This window comes from Cupressus sempervirens, chromosome 1 (genome assembly GCF_028749045.1).
Source record: "Cupressus sempervirens isolate cs-2001-9-10 chromosome 1, ASM2874904v1, whole genome shotgun sequence".
Taxonomy (NCBI): domain Eukaryota; kingdom Viridiplantae; phylum Streptophyta; class Pinopsida; order Cupressales; family Cupressaceae; genus Cupressus; species Cupressus sempervirens.
The window spans coordinates 316,936,745-316,957,641 of NC_143118.1; the positions used below are offsets into that span (position 1 = coordinate 316,936,745).

Below are 20,897 nucleotides of genomic sequence, written 5' to 3' on the forward strand. Positions count from 1 at the left end.
GGTTACGGTTGAGACCATTGCGGACGCTACTGGGTTGGATTTGGACGGGATGAATTTCTAAAGCGAAAGGAAGATATCGGACAAGGCAATTGGTGATTTTGTTGAGACCGAATAGGAAAGAAACTATCTAGTTAAGATTGGTACTTCTTACTTTAACCCGGCTTCTGTGTCTCGTCCGTGGCGGTTTATTTTCTTTGTCATTATGGAATATTTAACTTTGGATGGTCAATATACCAAATTGTATGGTTATCACTTTGTGCTTGCAAACCATTTTCGACATAATATTAGGGTGAATTTTCCTTCCTACCTATTGCAATCTCTTGCCATTTCTACTCAAGCCATTGAGGGTGACCCAACTAGGCAACATGTATGCCATGAAGGGCTTATGGTTTTGATCATAAATGTGCTCAAATCTAAAAAAATCCAGAAACCATGGAATCTTAAAGTGGAAGATCAGATACTTAAGGGAGTATATGACTCTGTTACACAAGATGAGGCTGAAGGAGGTCTGGCTAGCCCTAAAATTGGTTTTGGTGGCAGCAATAAGAAAAAGAAGAAGAATACTGAGAAGCAGGATTCTGACCGGGAGAGGGAAAGTGATTTTGTTGAAGAAATTGTTCGCGAGCACATCAAAAACAGGGGAGGCAGTAAAGGTAAAGGTAAGGGTTGTCTAGATGAGAGAGTGTCTATGCATTCTGATGATGAGCCTTTGGCTCAACACCTGGAGAGGAAAAGGAAGCCTGTGCAGTATCAGGTCAATAAAAAAGCTAAGAAAGTTAAAGATGATTCTAATGCTGATATTGATGAGCAGGGTTCTAAATCTGAAGGGGGTGATAGTGGGTTAGGGTTTTCTAAAGGTATGTTTGGCAACCCGGGCTCTATTCAGAAGGACATTGGCATCTTAAAGCATAAAATGTTTCTGCTAAACAAGGAAATGGAACAATTTTCCAAAATAGCGAGAGGGGAAAGAACCCTAGGACAGCATATTGACAAACTCTCGGACGTCATACGAAATGCTGAAGAAGTTAAAAATTTGATGCATAAAATTCTTGTGTTGGAAGCTAAACAGAGGGTTATGGACAAGGATATTAATAGTGTCCAGGGGAAGGTGTCAAAACTTGAATCCAGACTAGGCAACATGGACAAATAGCTTAAGCAGATGGTGGAAAATGTTTCTACCTTCCTAAAGAAGAATGAGGCAGGTAAAGACCAGGATTCTCCCTTGGGGGTTGATTCTCAAGGACCAAGTATGCGTACCCGGGCCCATTCGAAGAAGATTGAGAAAACCAGTAGGAAAGACAAGGTCAAAGTTGTCGCTGAAACCATGCATTCTCTGGTGGACCAGGCTGTGAATCTAATCAACACTCCTTAGCTGGTCGGTTGCTATTCCTTTGCTGGACTTTTGCTGTTTTTTCCAGCATTGTCCTCTATGACCTCTTTTTTGTTGTCTGAGGTTTGTTTCTTGCTTGGTCTTGCTTTCTTTTCTCTGTAGTTCTTTTCTCTTGCTTGTTTCCAAAACGCTGTTGTTGTACAAGTTTCGGGTCCTTTAAAACCTGCTTTTACTTAATCAAAATAGTACCTTAGATGGAATTTGTGATTGCGCTCCACTCAGATCTAGCGTTTCTGCAACTACTGAAGTCAACTTGAAATCCGATGCCTTCAATTCCACACCTCGAACCAACATGTTTGAACCTCTCTTTGACTTGTTGTTGGTGGACGCCATCTCTACTTGGTAGGGTTTGAGAGAATACAAAAACTTTTGGTAACAATTCGCTCAAATCGCTTGAATGCTCTGAAGATCACTTTGCGCAAATAGCTCTTGAAAATTCACAGTGAGAAATGACTTTGATTTCACCCTTTTTATAAAATTTCGCCATAAATGCCTAGTACGATTGTTCGCTCAAATGACAAATTGCCATCCACTTCACTTGCATTGAATACTCGATAGAGTCTTTCATGACTTGGTAACCACATAAGACTTAGTTACTCTCGACCTTGCTCAGTAGAGTTTGTAACCCAACCTTGCTAAGTAAGGAAGGTAACTCAACAGTGGTTGTCATCTCTTACTTGGTGATCCCTTTGCATCTTGAATGCTGATTTGGATCTTTTGTCTTGTCAACTAGAACTGATATTAGATGTCTTCTTCAATACCCTAGTTCCACTTCTCCTTTGAGAAATCAAGTGGAAATGGTGGAGTCACCCAATTCTTGAGTGACTTGATCATCATTGCTTGGAATTGCATTTTCAGAAGATTTTGGAACCCATTGTTGTCTCATCTGCTTTCTGATGTTATCAGCTTTTGCCTTCTTTTCATCTTCAATTCTTCCAGTATTCATACACTTTTTGGAAAGATGACCAAGTTCTGTACAAATGAAGCATCTTTTGGTAGTATCTCTTTTCCTCGTGTGATGTTTCTCTCAGTTCACTCCGATGTGTCCAAATTCTCCACACTAATGACATCTCCATCGAGTGTTTGTAGTCCCAACCAAATATAGCTTTAACAATCTGTTCTGCTGGATTTAGTATCTTAGTTTTGCATTCTGATGACTTGTGTCCATGCTTCTTACATTTGTGACATTTGCCTTCAAATTTTGATTTCTCTTTACATTCATCTGCCTTATGACCATGTTGATTAGAATTGTAGCATTTTCCATTGAATTTTGTTTTCCCATTGCTCCAACATATGTTTGATGTGTGACCTATCTTACCACGGTGATTGCAAGTGGGTCTTTGATTCTTTTAAGCTCCTTGCTTGGATGATTCACCTTCTTCGGTATATTCAATTCTTGCTTTTCTTTTTTGTTTGTAATGACTTTCATCATTCAACTAATTCATGTCTACTTGAGATTTTATCATTCTTTCATTGGTTTGCCTTTCAGTGTTTAGATCATTCTGCAATCTTTCATTCTCAAATCTTAGATTCATGATTTCTTCATTTGCATTGGTGAGTTGATTAATGAAGTCTGCTTGCTGAAGGGATAGGTGTTGAATTTCATTCTTCTTTCCTTCTATCTCTTCTCTTATCTTGTTTTTCTCTTCCATGACTTCACACAATCTTACTGACTGAATTTCTTGCTCTCTTCTTAGTTTTCTTCCTCTTGAAGAGTATTATTCCCTTCAAATAGTTCTTTGATTGCTCCATTAGCTTCATCTAAATTGCTTGAATGGATGTCTTCAATTCTTTCTTCAATGTAGAGTGGATCATTCATCTAGATTGCAAGATCTTTCCTTCTTTTTAGTGATTGAGAGACTTGCTCTTTTGCTTTCTTGAGTTGTCCAATAGCCAATTCCAAATCTAGCTTCTCATTGTCAATAGCCTTGTCAAGTTTGAATACCTCCATTGCCTTTGATCTTTGCTCAAGTTGTTAAACTTTTCTCTGAGAACCAAAAAGCTCTAATACCAATTGTTGGAAATATTATGAGGCTAAGTTATTGAGAGGGGAGGGGTGAATCAATAACCAATAAAACTTAATCCATAATTAGCAATTAATCCTCCATGTATATTCTAATCTAATTGCATGCATGAGAAAATGAAAACATAAATGCATACATAACACTTTTGAAACACAATTTTGGTTACCCAGAAACCTTCCAAATAGAAAGTAAAACTAGGGTGGGGATGATACCCACAAGCTTTAGTACTGCAATATAAAGTTGGCCTATTAAGGCTTACAATGATCACTTCTGATGTCTGCCCTGTTAGGAGCAATAAGGATTGCTAGGTCCACATGCAATGAAGTATGCACTCGGTAAAGAGATTTACATAAGACTGTTAGGTCTACCTTGTTAAAGGATTTGACTGATCCACCTGTTAGGATGAAGCAATAGCTAATCTCTAATCTGCAACTTGGTTTGATGAATGAGATTCCTCGAAGTGTACAAATCACATTGTTGTGATAGATAAATCTCTGTTGCTAATTATACTATTGTAGCCATCGTAATTCGCTCTTCTGCTCTTCTCTGATTATCGCATTACCTCCATTTCATTGTCATACATTGGATGTAACACAATACATTACATATATACCAATCCAATTACAAATTACAAAATTGGCCACAATACAAGTTTACACAAATATTACAAAGTCGGCCAAAGTGTAGAAACTCGGATTCTAAACACTAGCTCAGTGAGGTTCTGATACTTGGCATCCACTATCAATGCTCGGCATCGTCATGCACTCGCTAGACGTAGAAGCTCGATCCATACTGATCACTTCCAAGTAGTCTTGAACTCAATCTGCATTGGTGACTTGGCGAATACTATGAAACTCGGCATATAAACTAAATCACTTGATTCACACTGCATAGCTCGATCAATGGTATCACTATGAGCTCAATATAAACTGAGTCACTTGGTTAACACTGAGTAGTTCGGTTAACACTGGACTCGCATCACATCAACTGCAAACTCGGTAAGCACTGCACAACTCGGTTTGCACTAGTAAACTCGACAGACACTAAAATGCTCGATTTACACTACTAATCATCATCATAGTAGTAATTGCTCCGTGCAAATTGAAATCTGTCCAAAGGACACGGTAGCAATTGTAGAACTAGGTAGTAACTAAAATGCTTGGTTAACACTGTTAACTGTACAATAAGCTCGGTATATGCTTACACTCTGAATAAGTGTATGTCCTAGTAACAAACATGACTAGAATGTCAACAATTGCATCATTCAGTTCCTTCTCATATTCCCACTACCTTTAGAATCAACTCCACTTTAGGGAGCACTGCAATGGCATTGATTAATAATCTACTTTTACAATATTTCTGCCCTTCATAAATGATGCACACACCTATTTTAAGTCATGTATCCTAAGGCGACTAGTGAAACTATCCCTTTCAACAATAATGTAATGTTCTCAGAGGTTGTTTAAATCAGCCTATCACTGCCTCTAGTAGCCCATGTCAGATGGTTAGAGTGTTACCAATTGGTGGAGCAGGATGATGCAGAGAGCACAACCAAGAAGCTTCAAATCGGGTTCCCACTATTGAAATCACCAACTGGTTATCAAATCTTTAACCTTATTACAAGGTTTCAGCACACTCCAACCCTCCAATGGATCAAAGAAATACGCTCTCCAATTTCACCAAGAATCCAACGACAAAGAACCAAACTTGCCCACTTTATGGGTTTTGCACCAATCCCCACAACTAGGTCAATACTAGTAAAACACCCTAGAAGTTTGTCCCAAGAGTTCTAAGATATTAAATGGAATTAGGGCACCTATTCAACACAAACTACACCACTAGTTTGAATCATACACTTGCACAAAGCCTCAAACCCCAATTTGGCCCAGTAGCCCTGTGAGCCCCTTTTATCCCTCCCGAAATGGTTTTTTAGATCTAACTTCACAAAGTTTCAAACAAGACCCAAACAAATTAGGTTTTTGAATACCCTTTTCAAAGTTACTTCAAACCCCAAAGCATCAAGTTCTAGCCCCAATCCAACATTCCCTTTCCTTCACAAAGCAACACAGACCTAACTGATCAAGTTAAGCTTGGTTTACAAAGCAACCAATAGGAAACAAGGTCATGGAAATGAACTCAATACTCAAGAATGACCGGCAACACTAAAATAACTTATTTCCAAATGCTTAGCCTTTCACCAAGTCCCAAACTCTTACCATTCATAAATCATCACGCTACAAGAGGTCAAATCCTTCATCGTACTTGACCTAGGGCTTGATTGGAAAAATCACAAAACACATCCTCCAATCTTGAAACCCTAGAATTTTCACAAGGACCCTACTAACTACCATTTCCCAAGTGGCCATGAAATTCCAAATAGGGAAATTGCAGTTCGAGGCCCATCTTTGCTGTGTGCACCAAAATGTTGTTCTAAAATCCTAGTTTCACTAAAAATGCAATAACTTGAGTTAGAAAACACATAGAACGATAAGACCAAAAGAAAAAGAAAGTTGATTCAAAGCTCTATCTCAAACATCCATTAGATCTGGTCTGACAGTCTGTGTAGTTCATGCAGTGTGCAAACAACAGTAAAAATGACTCGAAAACTGAATTTTCTTCCTTGCAACTTCTTCCAATCCGTACATTAATGCCCTCCAGACCTCACAAAATGAGGTATATATATCTCCTATGTCTATTTTAATGGTAACAACCAATATTTTAATAGTTATAACCCTTTTCTCACTAGGTTGCAAATTTGAGCAACTTTTACAACTTTCAACAATGCAACTTTGCACAAAAAGTGCAATTTTTACATTTTTCACTTGATTCCACTTCTAGGACTTGGAAAAGGTTCCAACATACCTAAAACCAACTAAAAACAACTAATCCTAGGCTTTCTTGACCAAAAGCATTAAAAATCCCAAATTTTCTTAATGAGCAACTTTTGCTTATAAATTGCATAAAGTGCCTTAAGTAAACAAAATGGTGTCTTTCTTTGACAACCATGGACTTTTCATCCAAGGTTTGTTTATTCTAGCCTAATTAGGTGAAAACGAACATGAAAACCAAAATATAAACCAAGTGTTTTCGTGCTCTGCACCACAAGACGCTCTTTCCCCTTCTTGAGTAAAAAGGCATTCAGGATCTCCTCTTCGTTTGGTTCAGTTTGGTACACTTACTTTTTTAGAAAGTCACATATGCAACATTTCTATATTTGGCAAGGCAATTGGATCGGCTTCAATTGCAATGGCGACATTTAGCACCCTTGTTGATCGGAATTCAAGGATTTACTAATTTTAGTAATTCAAGGCTTCAAGGCTTGATAGAGATGGACCCTTACTATTTCTAGTAAGGCATCCTAGTTAGCTGTGAAAGCAGTGGGTTACCTCCTATTTTTAAAAAAATTAAGAAATAATGAGTATCTTTGGATTTATGACATTTTAATTATGAATAAAGTAATACTTTATTAATAATTAATTAGCAGTGCACATCATTAAATGTTAATTGACTTTATTATCAATAACGGGCTATCTAATGATCATAAAGCTAAATTATAAAGTGCATTTGAGGAATAATGTAAAGTCAAACTAAAGGCAAGATATAAGTGATCAATAATATATACTTTACGTGATTTTGTTGTGCACCAAATGAAGGGAAATATAATAAATTGTTATATTTCAAATCACGACAGCAATAACAAATATGTTAAAAAGCCTAAGTTTTAGTTTTAATTCACAAAAATACTATTCAACAAGCTACTCGTTGATTGATATTGAAGTTATAAATGCATTCAATGCAAGAAAAAACTCATTATGACTTTGCGTGTTTGTTTTTTTGTGAAGAAGAATTCGAAACAAGGGTTTCAGATTTGAGCTTAGAGAATTGTAAACTCTCACAACTTCAGCACCTTGAATTAGTGAGATACCCAATAAATTGTACGACTAAGGAATGGCTTCGACTTGCAGTCACCATCGTGCTACAAATTATCAAATTTGGTGAATGATAGTTTCAAATTCATGAAGGTTATTAGAAGGAATAGTTAAACTGATACCACTATTAGGAATGTAGCTTAAAGGGCCGAAATATTACATTCTAGTGGTTTTTGTACCTGAATAACACCAGCCACAGCCTTCCTTGGTGCCCAAGTGTGGTATTTAGAAGCTACGTTAGGGTTTAAAAGGGAAATCGATCACCATTTTGGGATTTATCAATCACCCAGCTTTGGCATTGGAGATATATATATGCAATTTGCAGATGTTAATTTGTTGAAAAGGGTTGTCAGAGGACTACTACGTTGAGATTATCAAGTTCTCTTTATTGTGTAGTAACTTCTCAATATATCAGAATTGGCATCTTCAAGTACAAGCAAGTTCGAATGGTGAAATCAAACTGGATGTGAACTTCTTTGCAACTTGAGAGCCTTGCTCTTGGGCCACTACCTTGAAATCGAGCTTAACCTTCCCCATTATCCTTGCCTTCCTTAACCTTCTTGGTCTTCCAACCTTCCCATTCGAATCCAACCAAGCTAGCTTGCACGAATAGCCAAGCCTTGGTTAGCCTCGAATATTTTCAAATCTCTTCTACTAATCCACTCTTTCTTGATATTGTGGAGCTCCCTGAGTCTCAATCTTCAATCAAATTTGCCCTTCACCCGATTTCATTCTTCACCAAAGCTCATACTTCAACCTTTTCAGCTTGCAATCAAATAGAAGGGCTAGGACCTCATGTGGAATTGCTTCTAGTTTTGCACTGCCCTAAGTTTTAATTCTAGATTTTCACTTATAATACTAGCCCAATCAATTTGCCCTTTCCATTTGCAATTTCAACAATACAAAAGTACACAAAGTTTTCGAATTGCATACCTTGAGTTGGGCCCATGATCCGGCTGAAAAGCACAATGAGGTCGTCGTATTCTGATTTGAAATCTACCATAGTGAGCCTTGATGATCTGACGACTCCCTTCCTGCCTTCTTGTACCCAATCCTACTTTTGTAAAACTTCTCTGCCATGGGGGATTGTCCTTCTTTTAGTCTGTCCTTTACCTGTATCATGTTTACTTTACCGACATTGGTATCAGTTATTCGCCTCATTTTCGATAAGAAAGTTGTTTTGGGCATCATATCCTCTTTGTCTTTGTCAATGTTTGTTCCCTTAGGGTTCTTGCTTGCACTAACATCTACCATCCTAAACACTTATTTCTGCCCCTTCATTCTAAGTGATATGGACTACCCTTATCAATCTCCAACCTTCTTTCTATTGATGGATTCTATACTTATTTCTGCCTCACCAAATCCTATCACTACACTTATCAATCTTCAATCTTCAACCTAGGGTGGGACTACCACTTATTTTTGCCCCTTCGTTACCTTAGGATGGACTACACTTATATCTCCCAACTTCATTCCTAGGGTGGTCTAGCTTATTTTTGCCCCTTCAAATGTCCTATCATAGATTCTACCCTTGTCAATCTTCAACCTAGGATGGGATGATGAAGTGGTGGATGATGAATGCAAGAAGAACAAAGGGAAACAAAACTAGACAAGAACAAAAGAGCGAAATCTGCTTAAGGACCACTTTCAACTCTAAATGAATTGAACTTACCTTTAACAATGGTCGGGTCTTTTTTAAAGTTCAGATCAGACCTAACAATTTCAAGCCCCTTGCAAATATTGATGCCCTAGCTGAAGAAATCAGAATTTTGTCCACTTGAAATTGCCCATGCATGTGCCAAAAAAATCAGACTTTATCACTTGTTTTCTTCACCAACAAAGTTATCCAATCTTAATCACAGCCCCTCTAGAAAATCAGAATCTTGTCTTCTACAAATTTCGGCTCAACAAAAATCGCAACTCCACAAAATTTGGCTCCACAAAAATCGCAGCTCCGCAAAATTTGGTTACACAAAATTCCCAGCTCTCTATGAAAATCAGACATCAATCAAGAATCATCTAGGGCAAGGAAAATCAGATCTGCCTTATAAAAATCGCCAAGAACTGCCTTGTAAAAAATCGCAAAGGAAGAAGAGCTACTCCGATATGCAAATCTGGCCTTGGCCAAAAATCGTCCAAGGAGGAAGAGTTACTCCAAGCATGGAAGAGGAAGATGGAAGAATGAGGAGACAAGGGGAAGGAGAGCCTTCTTATACCCAATTCACTTGCCTTCCCTAGCTAGCCAATTTGCACCTAGAAGAGGAAAAAAAATCAAAAAACATTAATTAGTGCACAATCTGGTCCCAATTAAATGATAAGCCATAAAATAATTTTGCCACAATAAGATTTGCATTATTAAATTGCCAGTTGTACCAAAATTGCAAAAATAAAATTAATAAAGCCTTGGAGATGCTAAACGTTTTCATTTAATGACGATTTAGTAATTAATATATCATTAAAAATCGGATTTTACAAACCAAAATTGATTTTTTCAATTTTAAATTACTAATTTCTTTAAAAACTTTAAAATCTTCAAGGCAAATTTAATCCATTTAATGTCAATTTTTGCAATTTAATCCAAAATTGATTTTTCCATGCTTTTTTTTTTTTTTTTTTTTTCTTTTTAAACAGAAATAAATCATTTTTTCATTGCATCTAAAACCGATTTCAATTCAATTTCACCATTACAAAATCAATTTTCACCAAAAATTTAAATTTTTTTGAAACAAATAAATCTAAAAAATTATTTTGAAAATGCTAAAGATTATACAATTATATCCAATTTTCAAAATAAAATCATCCAAGTCCCCAAAATTTTGTAATTTTATCCTGCCAAGTATAGTGCTTTGAAATTTGTTTAGCCTAAGGATAAAATTACTTGTTCCGGAAAAACAAGCTTAAAACCAAGTATAAAAGAACAAACCTAAACCTCCTCCCTCCTGGCCTGAAGGTGTCCAAGATGTAAAATTTTCTAAAATCAGAAATTTTTCGGACAACTTCAAAAATTATTTATTGCCAAGGTGATAGAAAAAAGGGGGTCCCCAAAGTTTTGGGGCGATGGTGTGAAAACTTCACAACACAAATCACAAGCCCAAGTATGTTGGAAATGAGCTCCTTCCTCCCTTTTAAGAACAGAGAGGTGACTCTTCGCATTCCATTCATGTTTCTCTATCTCCTTTTTAAAATAATACCTTTCCCCTAGTTAAGGAAATAAAGTGCCCATATATAATAAAGTGACATTAACAATATGCACTTAAGTTCTAGTTAGATAAAGCGGGATAGGGCCTGAACCCGTACAACAAAGAGCCAACAAGATCATAAAGTAACATCAAGTCAAAATGACAAGCACGAAGAAATTCACAAGAAGTGAATTCAAAAGGCTTTCGAATGGAGCCACAACCAATTGTACCAAAAAACAAAGGAGCAAAGAAACCAAAAAACACCAAGCAATATGAAGAGGAAGCATTGAAAGAAGAAAGAACTAATGCAAACCACAAAATAAAAGCTTTAAGGGATAAGAGAACCAACAACCTCAAACAAGAAACTAGATAGCCATAGAACTAACGAATATGAGCTTAAGTTATTAAGTCACCTTAATAAATCAGTTAAATCTTCAGGCATTAAAATCTCTAATCAAATGGACTCGGATATGTATGTGTAATAGCTCGTTGGAAAGGTCTCGATAAGGCGCTCCAAGTCCAACCCTGAAATGCCAAGAATGTTGACCGTGTTGCTAAAAATAGTGTCTCGAAACCCCACTAAAACAACCCCAGTTAGCTTGCAAGTAAAATCACCTAGGCCAAAAATTGCTCTGATCATATAGAAAACCTAGTTTTCTCATGGGACCAAGGCAAAACAGGTTAATGGCACATCATAACTCACTAGCTAGCAAAAGGGACATGACAGAGCTTTTGCAATGTTAACATACACAAGGATTTTAATGAAGAGAGGATATCTCAATATTCTGTTCTACTATTGGCAGGTCATAAATGCACATCAACAATACTCGAAGAAAATTCTAAACTAATTTGAGAGATAAAAGAACCACACAACACTTTACAGTTTTCACTAAATCACCACACTTCAATAATTTATTCCAATTATGGCACTTTCTTAGTGCTAATTCTCCACAAACTCCCTTTACAAATGAGAGTTGGGTTTAGATAGGAGCCCCAAATATGGTGAATGGCTAGGATCATTTTGAAACCAATGGCCCCAATTTACACATAGAAAACCTTAATTAGGGTTGCTACAAGTATTAAAAGTACGCCCGATGATAATAAGACACCACCTTATGGGCCAATAAGAAAATACAAAGATGCCAAGTCATCCACTCTAATCATCTTCTAGAAGGTTATTTCCACCTGTACACTTGAAATAATTTAATATGATGAGGATGAGAGGATGCCATTTTGAAACCAATGGCCCCAATTTACCCATAGAAAACCTTAATTAGTGTTGCTAAAGGTATTAAAAGTACATCCAATGATAATAAGGTGCCACCTTATGGGCCAATGAGAAAATTCAAAGATGCCAATTTCCCCCTGTACACTTAAATAATTTTATATGATGAGGATGAGTGGATGCCACCTCTATTTTTAGCAATACTTGCTTCAATTCTATTTCTCATCGTCTCCTCTTTGGAAATCTTCTCCTTCGAACATTCTCGAAATTGCTCTTATCTTGATATCTTGATCTTGATCCTCTTAAAGTGCCTAGGCTTCCTTTAAACTTAATACCTTGAGCTAACTCTCCTTTATAGTTTGGGATTCCCTGTTATCTTAATCTCATGACAATCTTTCCATAACTATTTCTTCTTTGTCTATCACTCCACATGCTTTCTTCACATTCCTAGTATCAAACAATTCTTTGATGGAACTTGCCTTCTTCATGGTCTTCAAATTCCTCTTTTTCTTGCGTCCAAACTCATCCATGGATTCAATCTTGTCTTTAAATCCTAACTTGTCCCCATGTCCCTACTTGATGAAGGCTTGGTCTAGAGATGATTCCTTCAAGCTTGATCTTCAAATTTTCTTTTCTTTCTCCAAACTTTCTTGTCATCCTGAAGTGTTATCCACCTTTGACCTTGATCTCCTTGAACTAGCCCTCTTCACCTTTCCATCAGCTATTATCCTATATCATGCTTATAGTCTATAATAACCCTTAACTAGTTATTAACAAATATCAATTTACCTTATAAACATTAGCTTGGCATTTCCCAAAACACTTGTAGGAAAGCCTCAAACCATACACTGAGTAATATAATTTAGAAGGGAATCTCCTCAACCCCAAGTAAAACCCCTAATGATAAGTTTACCGGATTTCTTGAGCAAACAAAAGAATTTTTAGTGTTTATTGCTTACGACTGAAAATCAGAATTTTGATAATGTCATGGTGATTTTCCTCATATATTGAAAGACTGGATTTACAATTCTCATCAATAGCCAATTCTGATAGCAAAATTTTATTAATTCAAACCAATACTTTTGCAACATAGTAATTAAAAGGTATGAAGAACCTGAACATTACAGTCACGTGGAACCCAAGGATGCCCAGCTTCCTTTAAAACAAATCTCTGCCCAAAACATAGCAGCTACAGCAGTCCAGGTATGATGCCAAACACAGCCTCGGAGGAAAATTTTGTGCTGCAAGTGCAGTCACAGATGGAGGCACTCACGAGCAAGAGGCATTGACGCCAAATTTCTGATTCACAATCTTTTCATAAGCAGCTCGTTCTTCCATAATAATAGTCCAGAATTACAACAGCTAGGGTATTCAATTTGCTGGCCTACAGGATCACCAGAAAAGTTGCTCCTCAGCCACAGTTGCTACAGAAAGAGGAAGCACCAATTCAAACTTCTCAGCTACAGTGATAAAATAGTTAGAGAAGTAAGGCAAACTTAGCTATATCTCAACAGTGAAATTGCAGAACAATTGCAAATGCAATTTTGGGAATTTCAGAAACCCTATACTCCAGCAAGGGCACAAAATCAAAACGTTAGAAGTGTCACAAAGACAAGAAAAGCAAATATATATTCAAGCGTGCTTTTTCCAATGAAATAAGCTCATATTTATAATCCCTTGTTTACAAAAGTTTCTCAAAAGAACTCAACTTCAGAAACTACGAAAGTTTCCCAAAAGAACTCAGCTCTTGAAACTTTCCTACGCAACTCTTTTAGTAACATTTAATACTCGGCTTACGCATATAATTAATTAAATAAATGGCACCCTCCAATGATGACTCGACCCTCAACTTAAGGGAAGTTATAAAGTTAAATTATAACTTTATAATAAGCCATTTAATAATTTGGCCACTAAAAATATTATAACTCCCAAATACTCATCATTTAAATATGTCGTCTGAAATAAGAGTCGCACCTATTATTTCTCCATGTGACCAAATGCACTTTCGAAAAATAGAAAGGGTCCATCTCAATCAACACCTGACTTGCCACAAATAATAAGTACACAAATCTAAGCTCAAATAAAGTCCAATCTGAGCCAAACGAATACCAACCTGTAGCTTATTGAATTGTGGAGAAGACAAGACCCTCCCAAGCCAAGCCACTACCTCAAGAGACTCTCTATTTACAATAATTAGCCTACAAGGATCACAATAATAGGCTAATCTCTCTAACTCTGATGCTGGCAAAAATGGGGACATTACATATTTTTCAAACAAATCTGATTGAGAAAACAAACTTCAGACTTCTGTATCCCTGATTTCAATAATGATTTGAGACTTTCTGATTAAGAAATCAGAGTATTAAAGATGCAAAATTAAGTTTAAAATTTGAAGACATAAGCCTGAAAATCTGAAGATACTCAAATTGGAAGGTGAAATCTAAATTCCCCATTGTCCTAGACTTGGAAAATTAGAACACCAAAGTCTATAAACCATGAAGTTTGAAAAAGGTCCAAGGGCATGGTCCAAAAGTCAAAAGTCTGAAGACAAAAGTTAGCAAACTTGGTCTGACTTGTCCTCCAACTAAGTAATCAGATTATAAACTCACAAAAACATGGCTTAGGAAGGACATTTTGAAAATCTGAAAGTGAAAATCATGCTTCCCACCACAAAACAAGATATGGCTTCCAAAGACAAATCTGAGTCATGATCAGCTGGATAACTTCTCACTTAAACAGTCTGATTTTGGATTAAAAAAATCAGTGTGTTTGCTTCGTCCTAGGTTGGATTTAAGAGAGGGTGTCCTCAAACTTAAGTCTGAGACTCTTCTTTGCAGCCTCAAACCTTTATATTCGAACAATCTAGATCATGTACTACAGTTTTTGATGTTTTCTGGACTCTCTTTTCCCTATCTCCAGGATCACCACCCTAGCTGAAAGACACTTGCAGACCCTATGCCTGAAGCAATGTGGTTGCCAGTCATTTGGTCTGCTGATAATTGTTTTTTATTACATCTGCAACAACATCTAATTGGGGATCTGGTCTTGAACCCTAAACACTATTCAAACTCCTTGAAGCACCTGATACTTTGGATTTTCTATGATCACCGAAACTTGGGAGGGTATTTTCGGACTTTAGGTTGCTGTCCCTGTAACAATCAGAATCAGACTTTAGGAGATTTGGTTCTCAAACCTTGAATGTCTGATCCTTTCTTCATTATTGCTGGCGATTACTTGACTTCAACCCTTCCTTGAATGACCTTGCTCTTGATCAATTGGCTCTAATGTTTCCTTTTCAACCTTGGTCTTCACTCTGTTAATTCTGTAACTTCTAATCATGTTGGTCTGATGGTACAGATCGTACAAATCTGAATATGAATTCAATGACCTTCTAATGATAGGCTATATAAATATTTGTCTTGTCTTAGTTGAAATTGGCATCTCCCTTGGATAAATTTGATAAGTCTAATCTTTGTCAAATTAGTCAGGCTAAACATTAACTAAAGGTCTTGTCCTTTGGGTGCCAATTTCAAGGAAACTAATCAGGGCCGACCTAGATAGGGACATGTTTCTTGTAGAGACATGCAATTTGGTTGCATATTTATATAGGGTGGGGTTGTAGTTAAAGGACACACAAAGAACATAAAGTCTGCTCCTTTAAGCGAGAAGCCCTATTCAAACACTTGCAGATATAAAAGATTTCAGAATAGTAAATATATTATTGACATTTCTTATCTCAAGTCTGTAACAAGGAAGATCATCTTCAGCAAGCATAGGAGAAGGTTTTATCTCAGATTAATCACATAGAATTTGCAGAAACTAAATAAAAGTCAGCTTATAGAATTTGCAGAAACTAAATAAAAGTCAATTTGCATAAGCTCCATTGTCATAAGAGGCAAAAGCACAAATTTTCTGTGGAAATGTAAACCAAAGCCCAAAACCCTTTAACAGACCATATGGTAGCAAAAAAGAAGTACCATAAAAGGAGTCTCAAGTAAGGCATGGGTGATAAGAGAAATTTATAACCCTACAACTATAAAGATAAAACTGACATCACAACCCCTTATTGTCATAAAACATTTCAAATATCTTATCACAACCCTTATGCACAAAAAGTTGTAAAATATCTCAACTTCAAAAATACATTAAAAAATATTAAAATTCATCACAGAAAAATGTTCAAAATTTAAAAAAATATGTATATGACTCACTCATGTTCAACAGATAAACCTTCATTATGCAACTATTTCAATTGAATTAATGTATATTTAAATATCTTATAGCCCTCATCTTTGAAGAAAATGAAACAACCTTGACACCAAACAATGAAAACCTGGAGGCAGAAAATAAATAAAAAGTGTTTTGATCTTTTTTTGTGTTTGTGAAGTGAATGAGAACAAATGGCATGCCCTCGGTTTAGGGAAAATTTGTGGTTTTTGGAAGAATATTTTGATTAAAAGAATATGAAGAAGTGTTTTAATAATATTTTTGTGGCCATCGACTACTAGTGTCCTATGGCTCATCCAAGTTTAGTTGGAGTTTTCCCAAGGCACAACCCAAGCACCCAAGCAAATCCTGAGAAACAACCTTGAACCTAGAAACCAAACAGACATTGATACTAGGGGATTTTGAGAGAACCAATAAAACAAAGTTTAGTCAGTACCTATTTTTTGGATTCTTACTCTCATTCATCTAACGGTAATGGACTTTTCCAATGACAGAAAATGTTAAACAAAAAATCTGAAAATGGTGAAAAAATAAAAATGAGAAAGACAATACATAAACAATAGATTGTGGTCAAAAGAAGAGAAAACATTGAAATTAAAACAAGCTGCAGGTTTGACTTTTTGAAGGTTATATGATTTAGATAATTCAGTTGAATAATGAAAGTGTTGATTTCAATGATCAATATTATGTGACAAGTACAACATGTAAATTATATGAAATTTACACTTAATATTTTCACTTGAGATCAATCTTAAATCTATCTTCAATCCTAAGCAAACAATGAAAATACAACTTAAGATCAAAAACCAAATTATCAATATAATAGTGTGGGCCAACATTTCTAGAAATGCACTAAACTAAATATATCTTAAAGCAAAGAGAACCAAATCAGCATAAATTGTAAATTCATCAAAGATAGCATCCCTCCACTTAACACTAAGTCCAATGATAAATATTAGACTAAAGAAAAGCAATAATATCTTTGTGATATGACTATATAGAATAATTTGATCTTAAAATATGTCAGTATGGTACAGATCAGTTCTAGAAAATGTCAATACTCACAAGCCATAGAGGTAGCATTGGAACAACTTTTACATTAAATTTACATTAACGTCATATTTCATCTATTTTCTAACATTATGTCTTGTTTGGTGCAACTACCTGAACAAATATTGCAATATGCCTTTATTTTATTTATCAGTAAGTAAGATGTGCAATTAACTTCTAACCATTGTGACAATTTGAACATGTTATATTTAAGGCTGGTGAAATCAACAAAATAATTCATAGCAAGACATTTAGACTTCCTATGTGAATACAGTGCAAATTTTATTGAATTGGAAACAATGACATTGAAATCTAGCCACCTTTATACTGGACCGCAACGAACAAAAGCTTATACTTACAGATGATCCACAGTAAAAACTAGATTTTGAATGAGGTACAGGTGGCCGCTGTATTGGCCTTTGGCATACTTTAGATGATCGAATATAACGTTGGGTGGTATTGCAGAAGATGAAATTCACCAAAAAATCATTTTGCATCTCTGCAAAAATCTGATAGGAAAAAGTAAGCAATATCAGCAAATCAACTCCAAATCACACCATGGTCAACTAAACCTGAATGAATAGTCAAATATCAAATAAACTTTTCAACAATTCATGCATTATAGCCACATTTCAAATTCCAAATGTGAGAATAATTACAGTGCAAATTTTGGGCATCACCACGAAAACCTTGTCTTTTCTATCATTTGTAAGAAGGAAACAAAGCCATGCCATGTAAACACCTTGTAAGGACCAAAAGAGACCACTTGCAAAAGGAAGAGTTCAAGAACACACACATACCCAGAGAAAATGAAATGAGATATTGTTCCTTCTTTAAAGTTTCAACTAAATATATCCTTGCAGTAATATTTCCAAAAAAAATGCCTTTGCCGCCATTAGAACAATTTGAGTTGCTGAACTAAAGTTTATTCTTTATAAAATAAGCCAGTTACAAATGCCTAAAGATTTTCTCAAGGAAATCCATTCCTAAATTAAGAAAAAATGTATCATCTTTCATTGAATCCTACCAGAAAAGAGTCTTAGGGATATAATGTTGTAATAAGATGAACATTATAAAAATATATAAAATATATAAAGCTTATAAATATAAACAAACAAATAAAGTTGAAGAATGGGACAATAAACTACAAATTGTTAAGCTACTACCAATAAGAGTATCTATAGCAGCAGAATGTTTGTACAATTACCAACCAATAGTCACAAGTGGAAGGATCAGATAATGTTACCCAAGGACAGCTCTAGAATGGGAGGATCCAATGAATTCATACTTTAGGCAAATTACTTGTAGTAGCACCCCATGTTTACTGTAAATTATTCTCTCTTCGTCACTTTTGGTATTCAAACATTACATCAAACACTTTGATTGTATGCATAACTTTTCCGTTTGATATTAGCTTGCAGATTGTATCTGCAAGTGTTTTTCTTGCCAAGTTTCAGAATAGACCGTTCTTACTCACACAATAACAGAGGAGTTACAAACTGATTTGAAACTTAGACTCCCACTACTAACCGTAATTGTAATAGTACTCGGTCTGAAATGAACAGTGATGTTGCAACATTCTTAATTTCAACCAAACTCAATCTGAAATGCACAGCAATCTGAAATATTTAAAAGTAATCTATAAGATTCTGACTAACCAACTCTGTTATTTGAAGGTTCAGGACAACAGATGTAAGGATAATCTGCCACAGAGAAAGGGAAACTGAATAAGAAGAATGCTGAATGTAGCACACCAGATACTCACATCCAACCGCTTGACTGCAACCTTCTATTTTCAAGATTCCATACACTTATTACACCTGACGAAACTCCAGCTGCTAAATTTGAGGGCCTTCAATACAGAATCTGCAGCAACAATTTGTATTTAAAGGTTGGCATACTCAGGACTCATCTGTCTGAGTTTCCAGTCTTAGAGCCATTCTGATAGTTGTATCACATATCACTCATTCATGCCTACTATAAGACATTAAACTTCTGTTCAGTGAGATGTTTGTTCCTGTTTGCTATTCCTGTCTCTGCTATAGTATTGTTATTTATTTGCAATCCTTCAATGTCTTGCATGCAACTGCTTGATACTTGAGTCTCCAATGCTTCAATGGCCTAGTCATCCTCAGTCTCTTCCAATAGCATTCACCAGTCATCCTCAATCTCTTCCAATAGCATTCACCAGCATACTCAGCCTTCATTTACATGGCCATTTCATATCCCTGATTTAGGAACTTCATTTACTTTCCTACAGTATGATTACTAATCACAGCAATATCTAAATGAACTGGTTGTTGGACCAACCAGAAATGTTGGAGACTCTCTTGCTGCTCTTAATAGATCATGTGCATTGAGATATGGAAGAAACAACCAAATAGCAACTCCCGTGTTGGAAATTAACCCAACGCTCAAAAATCTAATACGATGCATCCATAATGGGCCGCTCTAGCTGGAAAGATCCCACAACGTCAATCTCTGATAATATTAATAAGATCTGCCAGCGACATAATACTACGAAGCATCACAAATGTAGCATATTTCTTAAATGCCATACAGCAGACAAAATAAGCATCAGAACTTCATAAACATTTACTGCACATTAAGCTACTAATCACCCAAGACCATATTGATGTTGATAACTTTAAGTCTGGCATACAAAACATATAAATAGATTCAAGTATTATTATGAACTCACCACTTGATATCTATGAAGTAAACATTTTGAATGCAATTGCCTTATTTTTCAATCCATTCAAGCATGGATAACATAAAACAAATTTATTAATGTCCAACAAGAGACCACAAAAAGGGTCTAAGGGACTGAAAGCATACAAACAAAGAAGCGACAGGCAACAGGAACACCAAACGGTGTCTGGAAAAGAGCAAAAAAGAAACAAAAGAAGCAACAGACTGTTGTCAGTAAAAACTATATTATAATGTCAGATATAGAACATTCTATATGCCACACTACGCCATCAGTCTATTTATCGACGCCACAGCACAGATGATACATACTAATAGATTGGAGATCAAGACAGGTCCAATAGAACAAGGAGACACTCCGATAGTGCAATGGAAGCACCTTGATACTCCAGGAGGGCAGAAGGCCATCGGACAGAAGAGGCTGTGGATGGAGGTGGAGAGCTCAGAGCATGGGAACACTGATATTGGGAGGCAGGACACATCCTCCGAAGATACTGATGACTCAAAGGAGGAGGTGGACGACGAGGAAGATGATGAGGATGTTGAGGTTATCACAATGCAACCACTATTGTTTCCAAGGTCCCTCGCAACTACTTCTCTCTCTCACTTAGTTCCAACAGGCATTCACATTTCAGGATTTGGACAATTTAGGCAACATGTGGTTATGACCCCAGTCACCATAGCAGCCAGACCAACAGCATGACCAACACCCCGGCCATCAGCCCAACAAGCATTATTACCTGCAAGGGTTGTCGAGCCTTCAGTTGACCGAGAGGCTTTGCCAGCTACAGCCTTAGTTCTACTAGAGATAGGGGTTGAGACATATACAACCGCAGTTATACCCAATGATGAGGTATAGACACAGGAGGGAGTGATAGAGGTACCTACACAGGCGGAAGCAACTGAGGGTTCAAGGACACCCGTGGGATCTAATGCAGTGGTGATGATAGACAATGCATTATTGGCCATCAGTGAGGATGCTGCAGTTGAGGACTTACGTGAGCAAGAGCTGAGTGGGTATTTGGGTAGGAGATTCAGCATCAAACCGGTAGTGCCAACACTTGTCACTATCTCATCCATGAAAGAAGTACCTGAGGTGACAAATCCTCCAGCACCAGCAAAGTCATCCTACCGTCGTAGTGGAGCCACCACCAACCCCACCTC

General features: G+C 36.5%; 1 protein-coding gene across 2 annotated transcripts in view; it reads right to left on the minus strand.

Annotated features, from left to right (window-relative positions):
* Positions 1-20,897, minus strand: part of PIR121 (transcription activator) — a 341,166-nt gene that overhangs the window by 132,567 nt on the left and 187,702 nt on the right. For both annotated transcript variants that reach the window (XM_089823811.1, XM_089823814.1), the window contains one exon: positions 17,384-17,533. In XM_089823811.1, coding sequence (XP_089679937.1) covers positions 17,384-17,533 — 150 coding nt within the window. The remainder of the gene's footprint in view (positions 1-17,383; positions 17,534-20,897) is intronic.